The sequence below is a fragment of the Salvelinus alpinus genome, chromosome 21 (genome assembly GCF_045679555.1).
Source record: "Salvelinus alpinus chromosome 21, SLU_Salpinus.1, whole genome shotgun sequence".
NCBI lineage: Eukaryota > Metazoa > Chordata > Actinopteri > Salmoniformes > Salmonidae > Salvelinus > Salvelinus alpinus.
Genome location: NC_092106.1, coordinates 9664081 through 9685822, shown reverse-complemented (window position 1 = coordinate 9685822; position 21742 = coordinate 9664081). Strand labels below are relative to the sequence as shown.

At 42.3% G+C, this 21742-nt stretch overlaps 1 protein-coding gene and 1 long non-coding RNA gene across 4 annotated transcripts; one reads left to right on the top strand and one right to left on the bottom strand.

The window, feature by feature from the left end:
- Window positions 1–254: 254 nt before the first annotated feature.
- Window positions 255–21168, bottom strand: LOC139547769 (CAP-Gly domain-containing linker protein 3-like). 3 transcript variants are annotated; one of them, XR_011669600.1, is made up of 15 exons: window positions 21036–21168; window positions 18159–18311; window positions 16637–16776; window positions 13509–13602; window positions 13197–13358; window positions 12677–12795; window positions 6279–6515; window positions 5941–6000; window positions 4961–5188; window positions 4578–4724; window positions 4234–4368; window positions 3992–4115; window positions 3687–3754; window positions 3500–3572; window positions 255–3366 (listed from the first exon to the last, which is right to left on the bottom strand). XR_011669600.1 is itself a non-coding variant. In XM_071356832.1 (15 exons), exons 2-15 carry the CDS (start codon window positions 18289–18291, stop codon window positions 3312–3314), a joined length of 1683 nt encoding a protein of 560 aa, XP_071212933.1. In that variant the 5' UTR covers window positions 18292–18311; window positions 21036–21168; the 3' UTR covers window positions 255–3311. The 3 variants fall into 3 exon arrangements, 2 of the variants coding, with proteins under 2 accessions (XP_071212933.1, XP_071212935.1); XM_071356832.1 differs by having other exon boundaries at window positions 5053–5188; XM_071356834.1 differs by lacking the exon at window positions 5941–6000 and having other exon boundaries at window positions 5053–5188.
- Window positions 3678–4932, top strand: LOC139547771 (uncharacterized). Its single transcript, XR_011669601.1, has 3 exons — window positions 3678–3796; window positions 3968–4391; window positions 4626–4932. It is a non-coding gene; the product is annotated as an uncharacterized lncRNA (long non-coding RNA).
- Window positions 21169–21742: the final 574 nt, after the last annotated feature.

Below are 21742 nucleotides of genomic sequence, written 5' to 3'. Positions count from 1 at the left end.
AAAACGCCGTGCGCGCCGAAAGAGGCAGAAGAGCGGCACCAAGGCCAAATCCCCAGATTTGACTACGAAGAAAATAGATTTGCAAACAGTCTAACAACCGCAGCTTCCAGGGAAACAGCTTCCCATGATTCTTCAGATGATAACAAGCACATTTGCTTTCTTTACACTAATTTATGTTCACTTGAGTTCATAGGCCATTAGGCCTACTCACCATTCACAAATATCCCCAGAACAAAAGCAAGCAACAGAAAATGTAGAAAACAACATCAACTTTTAATAGATTCATAGTCAGAGTTGTAATTATAAGCATTTTCATGCTGAGATACACCGTTGGAAAAAGAAACTTTCAGAAAATAAAGAGCATGCAATGAATATTATTCCTGACACTATAATAAATCCAACATTACAGCCCCCTTTACCTGTTTTGGGATACAGACACCAACACACTATAAAACTAAATAAAAGTACACTTAGTGAAATTATCAAAATATATTTTTAACAAACTGCTATGACATGTCTATGAAGAAAATTAACCATTGTTGAGATCAAGTTTTAGAATAACATGTTTAAAAAAAATAATAATGACAGTACACCACTTAATAAGATTATATCAATGTTCATAATGTTGAATAAACAAAACATTTGAAGAGTGGAGGACTCATCAATGTAGATTCTTGTCATGTTGTTAGTTGTGGAGAAAATAACAAAGTGACACATTAGTGACATCTACTGGCATATTGTGGTACTTATTATGCTACCAGAGCGTAAAGGTCAGGCAATAACTACACCATTTTGGTCACTTTACTTGAGCATTAAATCTGCCAGTCAACCAATTACTCAACTCGACCATTTAGTAAATATAAACAATGTTGCTATACTTATTTCTAATGACATTTTCCCAACATAAGTAGTAAAGACAAGACATGGTGATGTATTCTTACTCATTATCAAGCACTTCAGTATGAGGCGAGGATGATTTTCTTATCTACTAAACAATGCTGACAATAGTAAAGAATCTCTGTCCTTATTGACACAATGTCATTTTAGTATATTTGGCTAACAGAGGATTTTAACAAAGTGAGCTGTCCTGACAAAGTTTGCAACACTTTGTGTTGACATAGTCATAATTAAATTGAATAAAAAAGGAGAAAAGTTCCAATTGCCACAGGTTCCTATGTATCCCATTACATGACTTTGAGGTGTAATGAATGAGTTTCTCTCAAACTGGATATACTAATATCCCTTATTCAGATCAAATTAAGCTGAAGCTGACTCCCTCATAGCATCCTTGTTGTTCTGTGGCTCTCTTACAGACCTAGTCATAACCGTACACTAGCGATATCAAAACAACCACACATTGTTGCGTTCAGTTCCACATTGTTCAGTACCACATTGGATAAGTGGCGATTTCGGAATACGACACGGTGCAAGAGTTTTGAGACACTTCCTGATAATGAGTCTTATTTGCTGTTTCACGGTGCTGTTAATACAGGATGTTCACAACGGTGTTCAAAGAGTGCAGGAGCAAGTTCAGGTGTTTTCTCTCCTCCTCATGATGTGCTTACATAGTGTTGAGTAGACAAAGACACTATCCATATCCACATAGCTAAGTACACAGGTTAAATATTTTTGTTTTTATGCACACTCATAGGTTTTGACATTAAGCGCACACAAGTTTAGACGGTCAGATTTTTATCGAATGCTCACACTCACAAACTTACCAAAGTCTAACGTTGAGAGAGAAGGAGATAGAAGCATGAGAGGATAGCCAACAGAGGGTGTAAACTGTGGTAGCGCTGAGCTAGCAGGTGTTCCGTCTGCAGATTTAGCCTGAGATAAACACTATTGCTGCAACAACAAACCTAGAGATGGGGTGGAGGGCACTGGTTAATCAAGAAACGTACCTTTAACAAGTATATTGTGGTACCCTTGTAGATTTCCTATTTCTATAAACAAAACTTAACTGTGAGAAAATAAAGCTTTTTGCTAACATTACGTTTAAGTTAATGTTAAGCAAAAGTTAAGTTATTGGTACTTCATGCTCCACAATAAAGGCAACAGCTTTAACAATATTAATCTAGGTGGTTTTCCCTTACATTACCTGCCATTACATTTTGGGGTTAGCAGACATTTTGGTTAGCACAACTTGGATTTGAGACCAACTGGTTCAAAGTGCAATAAACACCTAAGACCAAGTTATGAAAGTCTTATTTGACCCAGTTATGGACAAATAGCGCTGTCTATATTACCACGATTTAAACCATTGCTAGAAAATTGTCTTTCAAGGGTACAGAAGATATCTGTGCAGATAAAGTTCTCCTTCTGCAATTAAGTTGGGACATTATGATTAACATATATGTACGTGCTAGCATTACCTTACCTAAAACAGGTAACTAGTATTTAACAGGGCTCTGTCAACAAATTTAGTAGGCTACCAGAGACCAGGAACCTTGTTTTTGTATCACGCGTGAGCATATTACAATTTACACAAGCCCATTAACAAGCAAATTAATATTATATACATCATTCCAATTGCATATTTGGGAAAATGCTCAGAGTGCAAGTGAAGAAATAGCGGATGTAGGAATCCTGAATAATATTAAACCCTGTTTTCTTTTGAACATACGGCATCAGAAGAACATGACCATATGTTCATGTCACATCTTTTCACAATAAAAGGCATGTTTATGTGAACATTTATTTGTAACACCATTTGACTCACACATCCACATTTTGGACCAATCCCTTTAGCGCAGCATGGCCATCTACAGTCTGTTCACACTGATAGACCCTGTATTACTTTGAGGCCCTTGGTCTCCTCTGAAATACAGGAAATTAGGATGAAGCAGCAGCAAAACAATAAAGTACAGCATCATGTACTTAGTCATTTAAAAGGTTCCCTAGTAGAAGCTCCATGGCATAAGAAGTTGGCTGACTGGTCAAAGGGTTTTGGCAACTTCTGATGGGGGGTTGGTAACGACAAGCAATCAACACCAAAATAGAGTAACTTTCAAAAACTAAGTGATTATATCTATTAGATAATTGCTTTTGTAGGGTTTGTATCCCAGATTTCGAGTTACAATTATTTAGTCTCATTATTAGTGTTACAAACGGAATGCAGGATGTTAGTTAACATACAAGGCACTAGGTTTTGCTATAGGACTGACTGAGATCATGGAGAGTGGAGGGGGGAGGGGGGTGGTTCACTACTGTAATTCTGACAGCAACAGCCAGAGAAAAGCACAAATGAAAGATGGACATTAAGAGGAGGAGAGCAGTAGATCTTTTGAGGAGGAGGAAGGAGAGTGTGGCTAGGACTGCATCTCAGCACGCAGCATCCAGGGGAACCAGCAGCAGAACAGCAATCTGAGGAAGAGGATGAGCAGGAGGAAGAGGAGAGGGATTTGCGTCAGTGGACACATTCATCAACAGGAGCTTATTTCTAATCTGCTATTTGTTGACTCAGAGACAACAGAGGCAGGAAAAGAGGAGACTGTACCTTGACATTGAATTCTCAGACGTGATGTCCTTGGGTGACCTCACCGTGTTGAATTTACGCTTTGGCTGGTTCACTAGAATAAACAAAGAACATCTTTGGATAGAATGCAGACATGGGAGTAGAAGGTACATCATAACATGGGGTGGTGTGGCACGCTGGCTAACATGGCTGGATGGATTTGACTTACTAGACACCTGGTGGACTTTCTTCACCATCGTGCCATCGCCGCTCTGACCGTCCTTTGGTCCACACATTCTGAGAGATCATTAACAGCATTAGTTAGTATTGTTCCAGAAGGTCAGTCTGTTCAGAATGAACCTTTACAAATCACAACAGAGCATGTTGTATATTGTCTAGCTCTCCGTCTGAGAATGACTGATAAGCATGGTTACACAAGGTAACTGTAAAATGCTTTCTTATTAATAAAGTTGTTACGTTATTTTATTTTCGGGTTCTTTTTTGAACCAGGTGTTAAAGTAGATGTTATGTTACCTCTGTACGCGAGATGGGGGTGCAAAGACGCCGTACTTGGGCATGCAGTTGAAGTAGCGGACACCAAAAACAGACCCGTCATGCTTTCCTGTGGGACTCTCCAGCTCCACACCAAACCAGTAACCTGGACACACACACACACACACATCGTCAATCATTAAACTTGACTAAACATTTCTAATCATATGTCAAACATTTCTTTTAAATATTGTCGCAGTGACTTTATTTCACAACAGACCTACCTGGGGCAAAGTCTGTCTTTCCGTAATAGCGTATGATTCCCTGCTTCACACCAGCAACCAGCACCTGGTCTCCAAGTTCCACCTTCACCCCATCTGGGTCCAGACTGGCTACGGACATAGACTTCTTCCTCAGAGCTGACGGAGAAAATCAATCAAATGTTCGTTAACATAATATATAATAATGTGTTATAACGTCTATGAGTCATGTGTTATTTAGGTGCTGTGCTCCTATCAGAATGAATGGAATGGCTCTTGATGGGAAGACTCTTGTACCTTTCAATTCAATTCAAATCAAGGGCTTTATATTGGCATGGGAAACACATGTTAACATTGTCAAAGCAAACCTTTCTCTCTCTCAATTATTTCCTTCTTTTCTTTCTTGTTCTTTCCAGTGACGCGGGAGAAGTCCATGCGGGGTGTCTTGGGTGTGGAGGTGACAGAGGGGGCCTTCTCAACAGCTTTAGCGATTTTTGACACTGGAGCAAAGATACCTTCAGGACAATAGAAGTGATTAGAGAAAACACTGACAAAAGCTGCAAGCTCAAATCAGGTTCACCACAGCTGTTTTTCTGAAAACTACCTGTACACAAAAGTTATGAAATCAAGTCTTCTCTTTGCTCTTTTCTCAAGGGGAATCTTGACACACTTCAACAATAGATTAAATAAAAAAATCCCAAAATGGTTATGTGAAATAACAAATCAAATGTATTTATAAAGCCCTTCTTACATCAGCTGATATATCAAAGTGCTGTACAGAAACCCAGCCTAAAACCCCAAACAGCAAGCAATGCAGGTGTAGAAGCAATAACAGGTGGTTACCCAGTTTGGGGGGGCAGATGAAGTAACGCACCCCTCCCACACTTCCATCGTTCTTGCCCTCTGGCTCGTCCAGCTCCACCCCCACCCACTGGCCACTGGCGAACTCCGTGGTCCCACAGAAGCGCAGGGTGCCCGTCTGTGGAGGAGAGACTGTGTGAGGCCCAGGATTCAACATCAGCTCTGACATTCACCTCTGTTGTTTATATTGGATTTTTACTAGCAAATTGAAATAACCTTGTTGCTCGCCACAGGGGCCCATTGGGAAAACAACCACATGATTTGTATTCTTGAAGGTAATACCAGGCAAGATGAAATAGTTAACAACACTTCTCCACAGCACTCAGACTTCTCTAGACCAGTGCAGCATACTGATCTGCTGTTTTTCTGTCATACTCGACTACTGACATACTAGGCTATGGTTAGTAGAGTAGTCTACACATCTCAACTCAATAACATGTTTTAAGTGGTTATGTTGTGGTCAGTAGGACATACACTATATATATATACAAAAGTGTGTGGACACCTCTTCAGGTTGTTATAGCAGCAAAGGGGAGACCCTCCCAATATTAATGCCCGTGATTTTGAAATGAGATGTTCTATGAGCAGGTGTCCACATACGTTTGGTCATGTAGTGTATGTTTGAACACAGTGAGAGGTGCAATACAGCTGCACATTATAGACAGAAAAAAATACACATAGTCCACACATTGGTTTCCAATGCATTTGCACTGCAGTGAGTGATGCAGAGTAAATGCCAAATGAATGCATCAAGTGAGACTACATCATTTAGTGCAGTCAGTAATGCAGTCAGTCATGGAAATACACCTGAAAACACAATTAAATGTGTTCAGTTACGCAAGTAGACACACAGGTCGAAGGGCTACCCACCTGCTTCGGGTGGTGCAGAGCTGAGATGTCAATTTCATCACTGCTCGATTTTTTGGGGAGCTATACGTGTTAACACAAGTTGGAATAAATGTTTGCTAGAATTCACATGTTCTCTTCTCACACAGTATAACAAGCAGCAGGGCTCCACCATATAGGATGAATGCTTCACACTGGCCACTTTTTAAAAAAAAGATAAAGATAATTGAAAGCCATTTAAATGGTCTCATGCACATAAACGTGCTCACAATATTCTGCAGTTCATTTAAAGTCACTGTTTCAAATCTTTGAGGCTCCCATTTCTCACCCTTTGCTTCCCAATCCCGACAAAACACACACACCTTCATGTCGTCCAGCACCACACGGTCGCCCAGTTTAAGGCCGATGGAGGTGAGCATGAGGTTGCCAGGGATGTTGTCGTAGTTGAGCAGAGTGGCACGGGGCAGGTTGCAGCTGAGGGGCACAGAGTCCAGCAGCAGCTGCTTCAGCTCCTTGGCCACCATGGCCGCCTCCGCTTTGTCCAGAGTCATGTCCATGGGGTCAGGGACCACCTCGGCCGGCCCCTGGCCTTTATCATTCTGTCAGAGAGAGAGAGAGAGAGAGAGAAAGAGAGAGACAGAGGAGCATGGAGGGAGAGAGAGACCGAGAGAGATAAAGAGACATGAGGAATAAATTGGCATATTTTTACTGTTTTGTGTAGAAGTCATCCCCACATAAAACAGACAGAATCTGTTTTTATCTGAACAGTGTTTTTAAAGAGCAACTGCCCCTAGAAAGCAACTTCCCATTTTGAAAATGGCCTATGTGGCTTCGATATGAGCCAGAAACATTTATTCTAGTGTCAAAATTGACTGCAAAGTGTAAACAGGATAATTTGTCTCGTCCAAAACTGAGATTTGCGAGATGATAGGGAAAAGATTGTATGTCACGAAATGAAGGTAACTGCAACAGTTTTCCTTGGATTGGGTTTACTTCAATCCTGCCCACATGCCTACAGCTGGCAGCACCCAAGTAATCAGCAATTTGGTTGAACAGCTGCACGAGACCTGATCATAATGTCCATGGTCAATTTGGTTTGACATTCGATAGCTCTATGGGGCTAGTTAGGGACCATCAGTAAATTACACAATGTGCACGGAACAATATTTGAAAATGCCAATAGCTCCAAATCTCTATGTCTTAACCAACTATAAATTGTAGAAATTCATATACAAATATTGAAATCATTTAATGAGACAACTAAAATATGTGCAACATGAAAATATTGTGCCATTTACATTGTGTAATTTATTGATGGTCCCTAAATAGCCCCAGCGCTATCTAATGTCAAACCAATTTTTATTTTATTAGGTACACCCATCTAGTACCGGGTTGGGCCCCCCTTTACCTCCAGAACAACCTGAATTATTCTGAGCATTCTACAAGATGTTGGAAACGTTCCATAGGGATGTCGGTACATGCTGACGCTATGGCATCACACAGTTGCTGCAGATTGGACGGCGGTACATTCATGCTGCGCACAGCACATTCCATCTCATCCCTAAGATGCTCTATTGGGTTCAGGTCTGGGGACTGCGCAGGCCACTCAAGTAAACTGAATTCGCTGTCATTTTCTAGGCAATGTTTTTCCACTCCTCAACTGTCCAGTGTTGGTGATCACGTGCCCACTGGAGCTGCTTCTTGTTTTTAGCTGATGGAGTGGAAAACGGTGTGCTCGTCTGCTGCAATAGCCCATCCATGACAAGAATCGACGAGTTGTGCATTCGGAGATGCTGCTCTGCACACCACTGTTGTGCAGCGTTATTTCTCAGTTTGTTGCCCGCCTGTTATACTCTTAGAAAAAAAAGGTGCTATCTCGAACCTAAAGGGTTATTCGGCTGTCTCCATAGGAGAACCCTTTGAACAACCCTTTTTGGTTGCAGGTAGAACCCATTGTGTTTCTGCAGAGGATTCTACCTGGAACCAAAAAGGGTTCTCCTATGGGGACAGTCGAAGGACCCTTTTGGAAGCCTTTTTTCGAAGAGTATAGCATGCACGATTCTTGCTATTCTCCTTCGACCTCTCTCATCCTTTTGCTCCTCCCTTCCTATAGGCAGAAACTCAAAGAGCAGTACCCGTGCTAAGGCCTATTCAATGCTGGTCAGACCAATCGGAATCCATGCTTCCAGATTGTTTTGATCACGTGGACTGGGATATGTTCCGGGTAGTCTCTGAGAATAACATCGGGCAAATACACGGATACGGTCACTGAGTTCATCAGCAAGTGTATAGGAGATGTTGTACCCATTGTGACTATTAAAACCCACCCAAACCAGAAACCGTGGATAGAAAGCGAGAACCACCACATTTAACCATGGCAAGGTGACTGGGAATATGACTGAATACAAACAGTGTAGTTATTCCCTCCGTAAGGCAATCAAGCAGGCAAAACGTCAGTACAGAGACAAAGTGGAGTCGCTGTTCATTGATTATAGCTCAGCATTCAACACCATAGTACCCTTCAAGCTCATCATTAAGCTAGAGGCCCTGAACCCCGCCCTGTGCAACTGGGTCCGACTTCCTGACGGGCCGCCCCCAGGTGGTAAATGTAGGAAACAACACCTCCACTTCGCTGATCCTCAACACAGGGGCCCCACAAGGGTGCGTGCTCAGCCCCCTCCTGTACTCCCTGTTCAGCCATGACTGCGTGGCCATACACGCCTCCAACTCAATCATCAAGTTTGCAGACGACACAACAGTAGTAGGCCTGATTACCAACAATGACGAGACAGACTACAGGGAGGAGGTGAGGGCCCTGGGAAAGTGGTGCCAGGAAAATAACCTCTCCCTCAACATCAATAAAACAAAGGAGCTGATCGTGGACTTCAGGAAACAGCAGCGGGAGCAAGCCCCTATCCACATCGACGGGACAGCAGTGGAGAAGGTGGAAAGCTTCAATTTCCTCGATATACACATCACTGACGATCTGAAATGGTCCACCCACACAGACAGTGTGGTGAGGAAGGCACAACAGCGCCTCTTCAACCTCAGGAGGCTGAAGAAATTTGTCTTGGCCCCTAAAACGCTCACAAACTTTTACAGATACACAATTGAGAGCCTCCTGTCGGGCTGTATCACCGCCTGGTATGGCAACTGCACCCCCCTCAACCACAGGGCTCTCCAGAGCATGGTGCGGTCTACACAACGCATCACCGGGGGCAAACTACCAGGACACCTACAGCACCCGATGTCACAGGAAGGCCAAAAAGTTAATCAAGGACATCAACCACACGAGCCACGGGCTGTTCACCCCGCTATCATCCAGAAGGCGAGGTCAGTACATTTTCATCAAAGCTGGGACCGAGAGACTGAAAAACAGCTTCTATCTCAAGGCCATCAGACTGTTAACCAGCCATCCCTAGCCGGCTTCCACCCGGGTATACAACCCTGCACCTTAGAGGCTGCTGCCCTATATACATAGACTTGGAATCACTGGCCACTTTAATAATGATTACATACTGCTTTACTCATCTCATATGTATATACTGTATTCTATTCTACTGTATTTTAGTCAATGCCACTCCGACATTCCTCTATCAAATATTTATATATTTCTTAATTCCATTCTTTAACTTTTAGATTTGTGTGTATTGTTGTGAATTGTTAGATACTACTGCACTGTTGGAGCTAGGAACCCAAGCATTTCGCTACACCCGCAGTAACATCTGCTAAAAAAGTGTATGTGACCAATATCATTTCATTTGTTTTGATTGGTGAGCTGTTTTCGCCCACAGGACTGTGGCTGACTGGATGTTTTTTGATTGACGCACCATTGTTGGTAAACCCTAGACACTGGTGTGTGTGAAAAGCCCATGAGGGCGGCCGTTTCTCAGATACCTGATCCCGGTACCGACGATCATACCATGCTCAAAGTAACGCTTTTGTCACTCGTTTTGCCCGTTCTAACGTTCAATCGAACAGTAACTGAATGCCCCCATACCTTTCTACCTGCTTTATAGAGCAGGCCACAAGACTCACTGTCTGTAGGAGCGATCAATTTTTATGGACAGGTTGGTGTACCTAATAAGCTGTCCGGTGAGTGTATATGCCATACTCAATTTCAGCACTTACAGTTGGAGTCGGAAGTTTACATACACTTAGGTTGGAGTCATTAAAACTCGTTTTTCAACCACTCCACAAATTTCTTGTTAACTATAGTTTTGGCAAGTCGGTTAGGACATCTACTTTGTGCATGACACAAGTATTTTTTCCAACAATTGTTTACAGATAGATTATTCCACTTATAACTCACTGTATCACAATTCCAGTGGGTCAAAAGTTTACATACACTGTTACGTACCCCAGTTTCTGTGTTGTGTTTTTTTGTATGTGTGTGTTTCAGGATGGCTTCCTGAAATTCCCCCAAGCAGCTGATTGGTCAGCCCCATTGCTAATTGGAGCTGACCCCGCTCTCTCATCAGAGGATACAGCTGTATCCCATTACAGCTGTACATAAGCCAGTGTTCCTTTGTTAGGAGAGAGCTGAGGGTGATAGCCTGTATTGGTTGTTTCTTAGAAAGAGCTGAGGGTTAGATCATATATTGGTTGTTTCTCAGAAAGACATTTGGTATGTACTATGTTAGTTGTTGCTGAGAGAGATGATTAGTGTGTCTTGTGTTGGTTGTTGCTGAGAGAATAGAGCTGATTGGTATGTCCTATGTTGGTTGTTGCCGAGAGATGATTAGTGTGTCCTATGTTGGTTGTTGTTAGGAGAGAGATTTGGTATGTCCCGTGTTGGTTTTTGCTAAGAGACAGGTTTTTGTACTTTGTAGCTTTTAAGGTATGTGTCTCCCCATAGGAGGCAGTGTTAATGATTATTGAAATAGTTTACCTATGTTTTTGTTCCCAGGGGGGAAGGGGAAGGCACCTAAGGAGTGCTGAGGCAAGAGGCCTCGGGCATACATAAGCCGTGGTATTTACTGTCTATACACACTAGTTAAGACCTGGGCGGACCACCCCCTGTATTTTGGTTAGCGCACCAGGTGGTGTTAAGTTAGGTAAGTAGTGGGTAGGCAGGTAAGGTAGGAGAGGGGGCTTTGACATTTGCTTTGGTTCCGTTCAGCCCCTTTTCCCCAAAATTACCTTTTGATGGGATAAATTCCCAGTAAATGGTCAGTTCTCTGCCTTTGTCATCCTTACTCGCACCTACAGTCCCATACCTCTTTCGCTCCACAGGGAGTTGAGTTGTAGCAGGGTGTTGCGTTCCCTCTTCCTAGAGGCGTACGTAACAACACTGAGTTGACTGTGCCTTTAAACAGCTTGGAAAATTCCTGAAAATCATGGCTTTAGAAGCTTCTGATTGACTAATTGACATAATTTGAGCCAATTGGAGGTGTACTTGTGGATGTGTTTCAAGGCCTACCTTCAAACTCAGTGCCTCTTTGCATGACATCATGGGAAAATCAAAAGAAATCAGCCAAGACCTCAGAAAACAAATTGTAGACCTCCACAATTTTGATTCATCCTTGGGAGCAATTTCCAAACGCCTGAAGGTACCACATTCATCTGTACAAACAATAGTACGCAAGTGTAAACACCATGGGACCACGCAGCCGTCATACCGCTCAGGAAGCAGACTGTCTCATAGAGATGAGTGTACTTTCGTGCAAATCAATCCCAGAACAACAGCAAAGGACCTTGTGAAGATTCTGGAGGAAACGGGTACAAAAGTATCTATATCCACAGTAAAACGAGTCCTATATCGACATAACCTGAAAGGCCGCTCAGCAAGGAAGAAGCCGCTGCTCCAAAACCGCCATAAAAAGCCAGACTACGGTTTGCAACTGCACATGGGGACAAAGATTGTACTTTTTGGAGGAATATCCTCTGGTCTGATGAAACAAAAATAGAACTGTTTGCCCATAATGACCATCGTTATGTTTGGAGGTGAAGGGGGAGGCTTGCAAGCCGAAGAACACCATCCTAACCCGTGAAGCACGGGGTGGCAGCATCATGAAGTGGGGGTTCTTTGCTGCAGGAGGGACTGGGGCACTTCACAAAATAGATAGCTTCATGAGGGAGGAAAATTGTGGATACTGTATATTGAAGCAACATCTCAAGACATCAGTCAGGAAGTTAAAGCTTGGTTACAAATGGGTCTTCTAAATGTACAATGACCCCAAGCATACTTCCAAAGTTGTAGCAAAATGGCTTAAGGACAACAAAGTCAAAGTATTGGAGTGGCCATTACAAAACCCTGACCTCAATCCTATAGAAAATTTGTGGGCAGAACTGAAAAAGCGTGTGTGAGCAAGGAGGCCGACAAACCTAACTCAGTTACACCTGCTTTGTCAGGAGGAATGGGCCAAAATTCACCCAACTTATTGTGGGAAGCTTGTGGAAGGCAACCTAAACGTTTGACTCAAGTTTAAACAATTTAAAGGCCATGCTACCAAATACTAATTGAGTGTATGTAAACTTCTGACCCACTGGGAATGTGATGAAAGAAATAAAAGCTGAAATAAATCTCTCTCTACTACTATTCTGACATTTCACATTCTTAAAATAAAGTGGTTATCCTAACTGACCGAAGACAGGGAATTTTTACTAGGATTAAATGTCAGGAATTGTGAAAAACTGAGTTTAACTGTATTTGACTAAGGTGTATGTAAACTTCCGACTTCAGCTGTATGTCCGTAGTTAGTTACTATGAGAAAGAAACATACTGAACAGAGGTCTAGACAGTCAATAGTGCTCTTACCCTGACAGTGGGGTTGGCTCCATGCTCTAGCAGGCACTGTACTGATCCCAGACACAGGTTGGAGGCAGCGATGTGCAGGGCTGTGCCATGGTGGAAGTCACTGCAAGTGGAATTCAGTACTACAGAGACAGTACAACCAGGTTCAGATCAAATCAATCTGAATTTGATTTCCAAAGACGGCTATTATCTTTGTTTTATTCTGAAAGCGTTACCAACTTCTTCTCTTAGGAGCCTCGTGTGGTGTTTGAGCCACATGGTCCGTAGACAGGAGAATAACAATGAGACGAAACAGCCCCACTCAATGGTCAGTGTGGAGGAGCAATGAGAAATCAATGTAGGAGTTAATGAAATGTCCTTGGGTCAGGGCTGGTATGGGCTTGATGGAGTGTTAGTTCTGATTGGAAGTCTAGGGAGGGGAGGGACATAGAGGAACACAGACATACAGGAGCATGCCAGAACTGACAAGACTATGTTGTTAGTTGGCTAGGTAGGCTACATGGGTTGTGTTGATGCTACTCACCTCTAGGTTTGGAGGCCTTGAGGAGAATGCGAATCAGCTCTGGCACGTCGAAGTAGGCTGCGTAGTGCAGGGCGTTCATGTTGGTCCAGCGGCTGCGGAGACTGACGTCTGCCCCCAGGGAAATTAGCTGATTGGACAGCCTGAGGGCAGCGGCAGGGTCACCTGGATGGGGTCACAAGATGGACAAAACTGGTAGGAAACTACAGTAAATCTGCATTGAATCTTAGGCTAAAAACACTTTATTTTATGAAAGATTTATTGAGAAATCAGACACTTGCAATGAACAATCAGTTCAAGGTTTGAGAGTCTCACCAACTCCATGGGCCCCGGCTTTGCAACTATAGTGGAGCAAGGTCATGTCTGTCAGTCCATCACGGTCATTGACATGGCAACCACGCTTCAAGATCTGTAAAAGGAGACAAGAACTGTTCAGTGAACTGAGAGAGAGAGATGCTAGGGGAAAGGCAGAGAGAGCATTAGTATCATATGCCTTTTGAAACACTGAACACACCACACATACAGACCACACCACCTCAGGCCCATAGCCTCTCATCTCTCTGAGAGATGCTTCCTGTGCTTATCGTAGCCACATTAGCAGGATGAGCCATTCACACCCAATTCGCACAGACGACACATGTTTGTGAAGTCTAATGATGGGGAGTCATGAGATCCTGCTGAGTCATGAATTAAGCACTACGGTCATTTTCACTGCATTGCAACTTCCTCAGAGGCTATCATTGCTGAGTAGCATACATCAACATGAGGAACTGGCATCCATTTTGGATAGGTAAAACATTTGAGGAACACATATTGAAATGATGGCAGTCGTTACCGGAAGTGACATTAATTTACTATGCTGTTTCAGCTGAATATCTAAGCTTGTACTTGGTACATTGAAAATAGTACAAATAGGAGTTAATAGCAAACTATTCATAGCAGCCTTTACAATGTAGAATAACCTCCATCAATGTCTTGCTGAGTGTAATGCAAAGCCATATTCCCAATGGTGTCGATTGAAGAAGCAGTGAAACTCCAGTTAATTACCTCTTTCCTCTGGTGCCAGCAGACAGCAGTGACGGGTGCCGAGTGACAAGTGAGAAAGGACCCATCCTGATTCCTGAACTAGACTAGCAACTATCTCGGGACAGTTCATTATCCACCAGTGTCAATCAAGAGAGACGAAATGAGCACACTCTCCTCAAGCACTGACATTATGCCTTTTCATACAGAGACATGTAATCCAACTGAAGGAACATGATATTATCAGACAGGTCCTCTCCTGAGGCTTAACGAGGACACCACCAAGCACACTTTCATGATTCAACATGGATTCAACATGGATTCTATAAAATGAATCCCCGTAGCTGCAGTGCTAACACGAGGCTAGCACTGTCGAAAAGGAATTTGGGGTTAGTAGTAACTGATATTGGTGGAAATCCTTGCTGTCCAAGTAGTTTGTAAAGAAGCGGTGGCCAATCTGTACTTGCCAAAGCCATACACATCTGATTCAACTTCATTTAGGACTTTGTTAGGTTGAATCAGGTGCGTTAAAACTTTGATTGGAGCAAAAGCCTACACCTACACAGCCTTTTGTAGATAAGTCAATGCATCTCTGTTTATAAAAATACTCTAAAATTTGCCAGAGGGCTGAGGTTGTTTACTGACAGTGCAGCGGAGTGGTTCTTTGCCCATATCTGACAGCCTGGTCTGATTTAGAGTCTGTCTTAGTGCAGAGCCTGGAGGGGTAATGGAAAGGACCTATTATCTCAGCCATCAATCACAGCCATCACGGCGTCACGGGGGACACCCAGGAACTGAGGCTGACTTTACGATCAATCCTAACACTAAAACTGCATCAATAAGAGTGAACCGAGTTAACTAAGAGTGTGTATTTGTATGTGTGTACATGTGTTTTTATGGGGCATATCTTCCCTCTCTCCAAGACAGTAGGATTAGGAAATTAGTCTGAAACTTGAAGTATTCATACTTTATGTTGATTCACATCCCACCCTCATCACTCTTCCTCTTCAGGGTTATGAGAGTTCCCGCTCCCACGGTCACATTACCACTGCTCACACTGCAGTAATGGTTGGTCCTGAGCTAAAGCTGTGCACTTTCATCTGAGAAACAGCAAAATAAAGGGAATCAACTGAAACATAAACTACACCTTATATGACAACATGCTTAGTAAGAAGGTGTTTTTAAAAAAACACAATAGTAGAGCCTCAACTTTGCTAAGGTAACCCAAGGGGTTGTAAGTCATGCCTCCAACTGAACCCAAAGCCACCAAGCCTCCCGTTCCATGTTCTCTTCAACTAATGACTGCATGGTGTATTTTGTTTCCTGTGTGTATTGTATTTTGGTTGGAGACCTGTATCTTCGGTGCACTATGCAGTAATATACTGTATCTGACTGTTATATACAGTAGAAATAAAGAAAAAAAGTATATGGTTCCAAGCACTGAGCCTTGTGGGACGCCAAATTCAACGTTGGAACATTCAGAAGATTTGACACCAATACTGATACGGGATGGGATGGGCAACTTGTGTCCCGCCACTTTTGTAGGCTCGCGGATCAATTTCCACAAAAAAACTCAGCACTAAAGTTTTTAGGAACTCAGTCAGGATCTCATCTTGTTGTTGAGAGTTAGAATATTAGAATACACAATGTACAAATTTGGTTGTGCATCAGCAGTCTTTCTCCTGAGATATCAGTTGGACAGTCACTCAATTATCCCATGTCAGCTAACATTTTTTAGATTGGTAAATTTGTCTAGCCAGCTATGTAAACTTGTAGTAATCATAGCCGAATTACCGACCGTGGGGCCCCCACTGATTTTCTTAGTCACTCTCACTCAGATATCATACTAAAAACTGCAAACATTTCTCTCTACCCTATGGCACAATGTGTGGAATTGCAGGAAATTTGCTGTAAAACTGCACAGTTTTCTCTCTGCCCAATGGCAAAATGAGTAGAATGGCATAAAATGAGTTATAAAATTGCTAAATATTCTATCCGCCCCATGGCAAAATGTGTAGAATTGCAGCAAACTTGCTTTGCAACGGCAATATTTTCTCTACACCCTATGGTAAAATGTATAGAATTGCAAGAAATGTACTTTGAAACTGAAAATGCTGTCAAGAGAAGCAAAATGTTTTGCTCGGGAGGTAGGCCCCCCCAACAAAATGTTACATAAGGCCCCCAAAAGGCTAGGGCCGGCTCTGACGGCATGTGTGGGTATGAATGTGGGTACGCAGACCCGTGAGCCACTGCGCCCCACATGATGAGTTCAGATTTTTTGTTGCCCCCACCCAATCAAAGTTGCCCATCCCTATTCTAGGCCTACAGCTTTCTACATATATCTGTATGTTTCTGGCAGCGTTGTGTGAGCCGTAGTCAGGCCTGTAGTCTGCTGAAAGTCCTTACTGGCAGTAACTCACCTCGTTTCCGATGAGGTCGATCTTGTGCTGGACCTGTGGGACCCACTGACGGATGATGGCGAAAAGCTCTGGGATGGTGGTGCTCGGATCCAGCAGGATCTCCAGACACGCAGGATCATTTGGGTCAAAGAATGTGAAGACTGGAATGGTAAGGTAAATGCCAACAAGAGAATTACCCTCCTCATGAAAGGAGTATGAAATGTGCCTCTCTTGCTATTTTTCGTTCTTGTCCAGACAGCATATTGACTCAAAATCTCTGAAGTTGGAGACTTTTATCTCCCTCAACAACTTTAAAAATCTGCTATCCGAGCAGCTAACCGATCGCTGCAGCTGTACATAGTCCATCTGTAAACTACCCACCCAATTTACCTACCTCACCCCCCATACTGCTTTTATTTATTTACTTTTCTGCTCTTTTGCACACCAGTATCTCTTCTTGCACATGATCATCTGATGATTTATCACTCCAGTGTTAATCTGCTAAATTGTAATTATTCGATTTATTGCCTACCTCATGCCTTTTGCACACATTGTATATAGATTCTCTTTTTTTTCTACCATGTTATTGACTTGTTTATTGTTTACTCCATGTGTAACTCTGTGTTGTCTGTTCACACTGCTATGCTTTATCTTGGCCAGGTCGCAGTTGCAAATGAGAACTTGTTCTCAACTAGCCTACCTGGTTAAATAAAGGTGAAATTAAAAAAAATAAAAATAAAATAAAATTCTGAATGTGTGACATTAAATATCATACATATTTTTATTTTATAAAAATGTAATTTGTATTTCGGGTTGTATTTTTCAGTAGGCCTCTTAGTCCGCTCTATTTAATAACTTATGGAGTTCTCTCTGTTGTACATCCTGTCTGAAAGCACTGTTTCTAAAAGCAGCATGAGGTAGATTGAAACCCTATCAAAGTGGAAACATTGCACTGAAATAACACAATCATTCTTACTTTGTTTTTATAAAACACCATCATAATAGATGCATTGAAGCTTGTGGGCAAACTGAAATGAAAAGCTTTACATCACGCTAGCCTGCAGAAAACACTTACATTCATTGGCATAGAGTGGAATATGTCCGGCAGTATCATACTGTTTGCATATAACAGCCCCAAAGCCAAGATCCATCTACTAAAATAATCAATAACATGCTATAAAAGTCCTTGTTCACTTATTTATGATAATATACATTTGATTAAATATTTTCATTATGTTTCTATGAATCTGTAGAGGTTGTTTTGACCAGGCAGTGGTCTGTGCTTGGTGAAAGGCTCTTTGTGGATCGAAGCTACAGCAGCACACGTCCCAGATCCCAAAATCCACTGTTACATATAAAGCAGTGTTGAGTAGGGAGCATTAACAAAGGGCCTTGGGCTGTATTCACAAAACGTCCCAAAGTGCTGATCTAAGATCAGATCACCCCTGTCCATATAATCGTATTCATTATGATCTAAAAATCACTCCTACTATGAGACACTTCCTGTGAACATGGCCCCTGGAGCCTGAGGCCTAGGACCCACCATAGTCTTTGGGGAGGGGGGCCTGTGCAGATGGGTGGACCATGGGCCTCTTCCGGGGCTCGTGAACTGGGCTCTGGTACTCAGAGGCAGGCTGGGCCTCCTCCTCCACCTCAGCAGTCTGCTCTTTAGTCATTCTGCTAGATGTTGCCAGGCCTGGAAAAGATGATGGATGACAAACATTCCTTGAGTGGCACTTCAAAACAAACAGCTCTATCGCAGGTTTCTCTGAACAGTTGTCATACGTCTGTGACTCAGCCAAGAGTCACATGAAGTAGTTGCTTATAAGAGTCTTGTTCCCATGACAGTCTATCTACTCTGGCAAGTCTATGCCTTGCAGATGCCCCTCTCAGAGCAGACAGGCTCTATGTTTGGCTCTAGGGCCTGTGAGAGATGGTCACTAGTGACTCACTGATAACTGCACTTACTGACAAGAGATGAGGAGACTCAGGGAGCAGGCAGACTAACAGGCAGGCTAATTTATTGTACCATCTCAGTGCATGCTAATGCTAAGTCTTAATGTCCATCATTGAACTGGACAGCTAATGGGCTGAGCTATATTTTCCAAATAATATATGCAGCAGCATATCTCGCACATCCGTCCTGACTGAAATCAGGGATGCGTGTACTGTGCAGTATGTGTTGGACATTGTAGCACTCATTTCTGAAGTGCTGCTGAACAAACCATAAAACATCTATGTAAAAGCCCTATAGTATCAGTATGCCAACCCGAATGCAATTTTATATACAACACAATGGACCCTTTGGCCTATAACATTAATAGGCCTGACTGGATTTCCATCCTAAAATAAATGTTCACACTCTCATCTAGGGTCAGAAAATAAGTTATGTGTTAATAAACACCCCTTTAGAACAGAACCAAGAACCACTATTTATCCCAACATTGAAATGGGAACAAAATCTATGATAGCGTATTCATTGGGTCTTTTTAGTCAAGTCCAAGGGTTTCTTCCTCCAAAGTCTGACTGCACCGTGAGCACACCACATGTAAAATGATTTAGCTGCCAAGTAATCTAATACACAGACTAAATTGTCCATCCATGCCTCTGCTAATCCTTTTGGATTTTGAAAGAAGTCCAGAGAGAGAGGAGAAAGAGAGAGGGCTCATCACACAATCAGTAAAAGCCTTATCCTATTGCGCAGCTGTGCTACTGTATCAATCTACCAACTCATTGTCCCAAGCACTATGGGGGCAAACAGTGAGGCAAAACAGAGGCCATACAGTGGTCTGTGCTGTATTCATTAAAATTCGGGAAACTTCATTAACAGAGACCGATTCTGCTGTTATACAGACATGTACTCAAAGCCAAATGAACAACCCGCACGCAGGCAGATACCATCCTCCTGATACTCTACGAGTTGCCTGTTTCCTTCAGTTGCATCATATTGAGGGGGATTCCTAGTCGTGTTTGGATATGGATACATAAGATGGATATGTAACGGATGTGAAATGGCTAGCTAGTTAGCGGGTACGCGCTAATAGCGTTTCAATCAGTTACGTCACTTGCTCTGAAACCTAGAAGTAGTGTTTCCCCAAAGGCCGCGGCCTTTGTGGAGCGATGGGTAACGACGCTTCGTGGGTGACTGTTGTTGATGTGTGCAGAGGGTCCCTGGTTCGAGCCCGGGAATGGGCGAGGGGACGGACTAAAGTTATACTGTTACAGATACATAGCCAAGATATATCATAGCCTGGATGATTTGGGAGCAACTGTCCCTGTGCAGTTTGTCACCTTACCTACAAGCTCCTACATGTCTTTTATTTCTTCCGTTAATTATATACTTTCTTTACTGCTTCCCATGATTTGCTGCTGAATCAATAGACACTGCAAAATGGGTGATAAAACACATTGCCTCACATCTCAAAAGGATTATGTTGAAACAAAGGGTTTCCATGATATAGCGTCCGATGACTGACAGATAACTATACCTGTGCAGTGCAATACCTGTCACCTATTATGACTATACTGCTAACAGAGTCCAGTAAAGGCAGCCATCATCGGCTCCTCTGAGTTGCCCTGCTCCTCCTAGTTCCTACCCCTGATCTGACAGTAGTGTGTTCATGAATGAAGTCTCAGTCACAGACAGCATTTTCCCTGGTATAAATGTGATGTATAATTAGCATGAGCACATTATTTGTTTAATTAAATGAGTACTCTATACAACTAAGTCTTATGCAACAGTGCTCATATGAGTCAACAAGATGTTTACATTTTGGAGGCAAATACATTCAGATAGCAAAATAGGAGAAAAAAATGGTCCAACAAACTTGACAGATTTCTATATTCTACTCAATCCCTATTGTAATGGAATGATTAGCATTTGATCATTTGGTTGGGTCACAGTAATGACAAAAACAATAGGCCAGAGCTGTATTTTTGAGTCATTAACGATAAATAAAAACAACATATTAGTGTTGCAATGAGCAATAATGCAAATGTGCATATCACATCGCCCTACAACGTGCATGATAACAGAGCTTTTGACAAGCCTATATGAGAAAATGTGTCAATTCGTGACTTGTGCGTAGCAGAGGGCGTGTACAACGAGAAAAAAACGCCCCACTGGCAAACAATGAGAAAAATGCCGAAGGGGGAATGTACACATGGCATGTGCAACTATTCATTTGATCTAATAACAATTCGCTGACGTCTTATGTTTGCGCTTATATTATAAAATGGGCGCAAAAAAACATCTGCCCGTGAGATTTCACGGAACAGTGTTCCAGAGCATCTCTATCTTTCTAGGCTCCGTATCAAGACAAACACACGGGCTGTGAAAAACACAGACGCAAATAAATCCAATCAAACGAAATATATCCAATAATTTGAATCGTATATGCATGAATGATATTCATCTTACCTCAAAACAAGCCTTGTCGATTATCTCAAGCTTTTCCTCGCGGTTCAGCTAGATGAGAACTGCAATGGTGCTGAAGATGCTGCTATACTGCTGCGAAGGTCTTTCTCTGTGCCTGCGTCACGGGCGTGAGCGCCCATGGACCACAACGTTGGCTACCATTGTGTGTCCTTCCTAGGCACACGAATTCGCCTAGATACCACAGTCAGAAAATGTGCTATATCTTAATAATTCATTATTTAAATTAGATTTTTTTTATCTTAATTTAAGGTTAGGGTTAGATATAAGGTTACACAGCGTGGTTAAATTAATCAACTTTTATTTATTTTTTTGAAATATACGGGTTTCATGACTTTGTGGCTGTGGTAACTAGTGACGATCATCTTTAATATGCCAAACGAAGCCATCATTATAAACACCCCCTACTCACATAAAATGAGTAAGCCTATATAGCCAAACATAAACGTATGAAAAGTAAATCAACACGAAATAGCCTGCCTGCACCTTGTTATATAACTCTACAGCCCACATTTAATCTGATAATAATTCTAGACATTGTTTTTTAGTCCCATATTATTTCACGGGATAGTGCATTTAATGGCTCTATGTTTATAACTAGTAATAGTTTAATAATGGTAAATTAACGACTAAGCCCATTACAATAGACACAAAGTTTGTCTGCAAAATATGAAGTAAATCCATCTTTAGTC

Coding starts and splice junctions, on each gene's coding strand:
- LOC139547769 (XM_071356832.1), bottom strand. CDS start 18,291: ATGACTAAAGAGCAGACTGCTGAGGTGGAGGAGGAGGCCCAGCCTGCC. Junction 6,001..6,278: donor TGGTGCTGGACGACATGAAG/GTGTGTGTGTTT, acceptor TAACACGTATAG/CTCCCCAAAAAATCGAGCAG. Junction 3,573..3,686: donor GAAAGTCCACCAGGTGTCTA/GTAAGTCAAATC, acceptor TGTTTATTCTAG/TGAACCAGCCAAAGCGTAAA.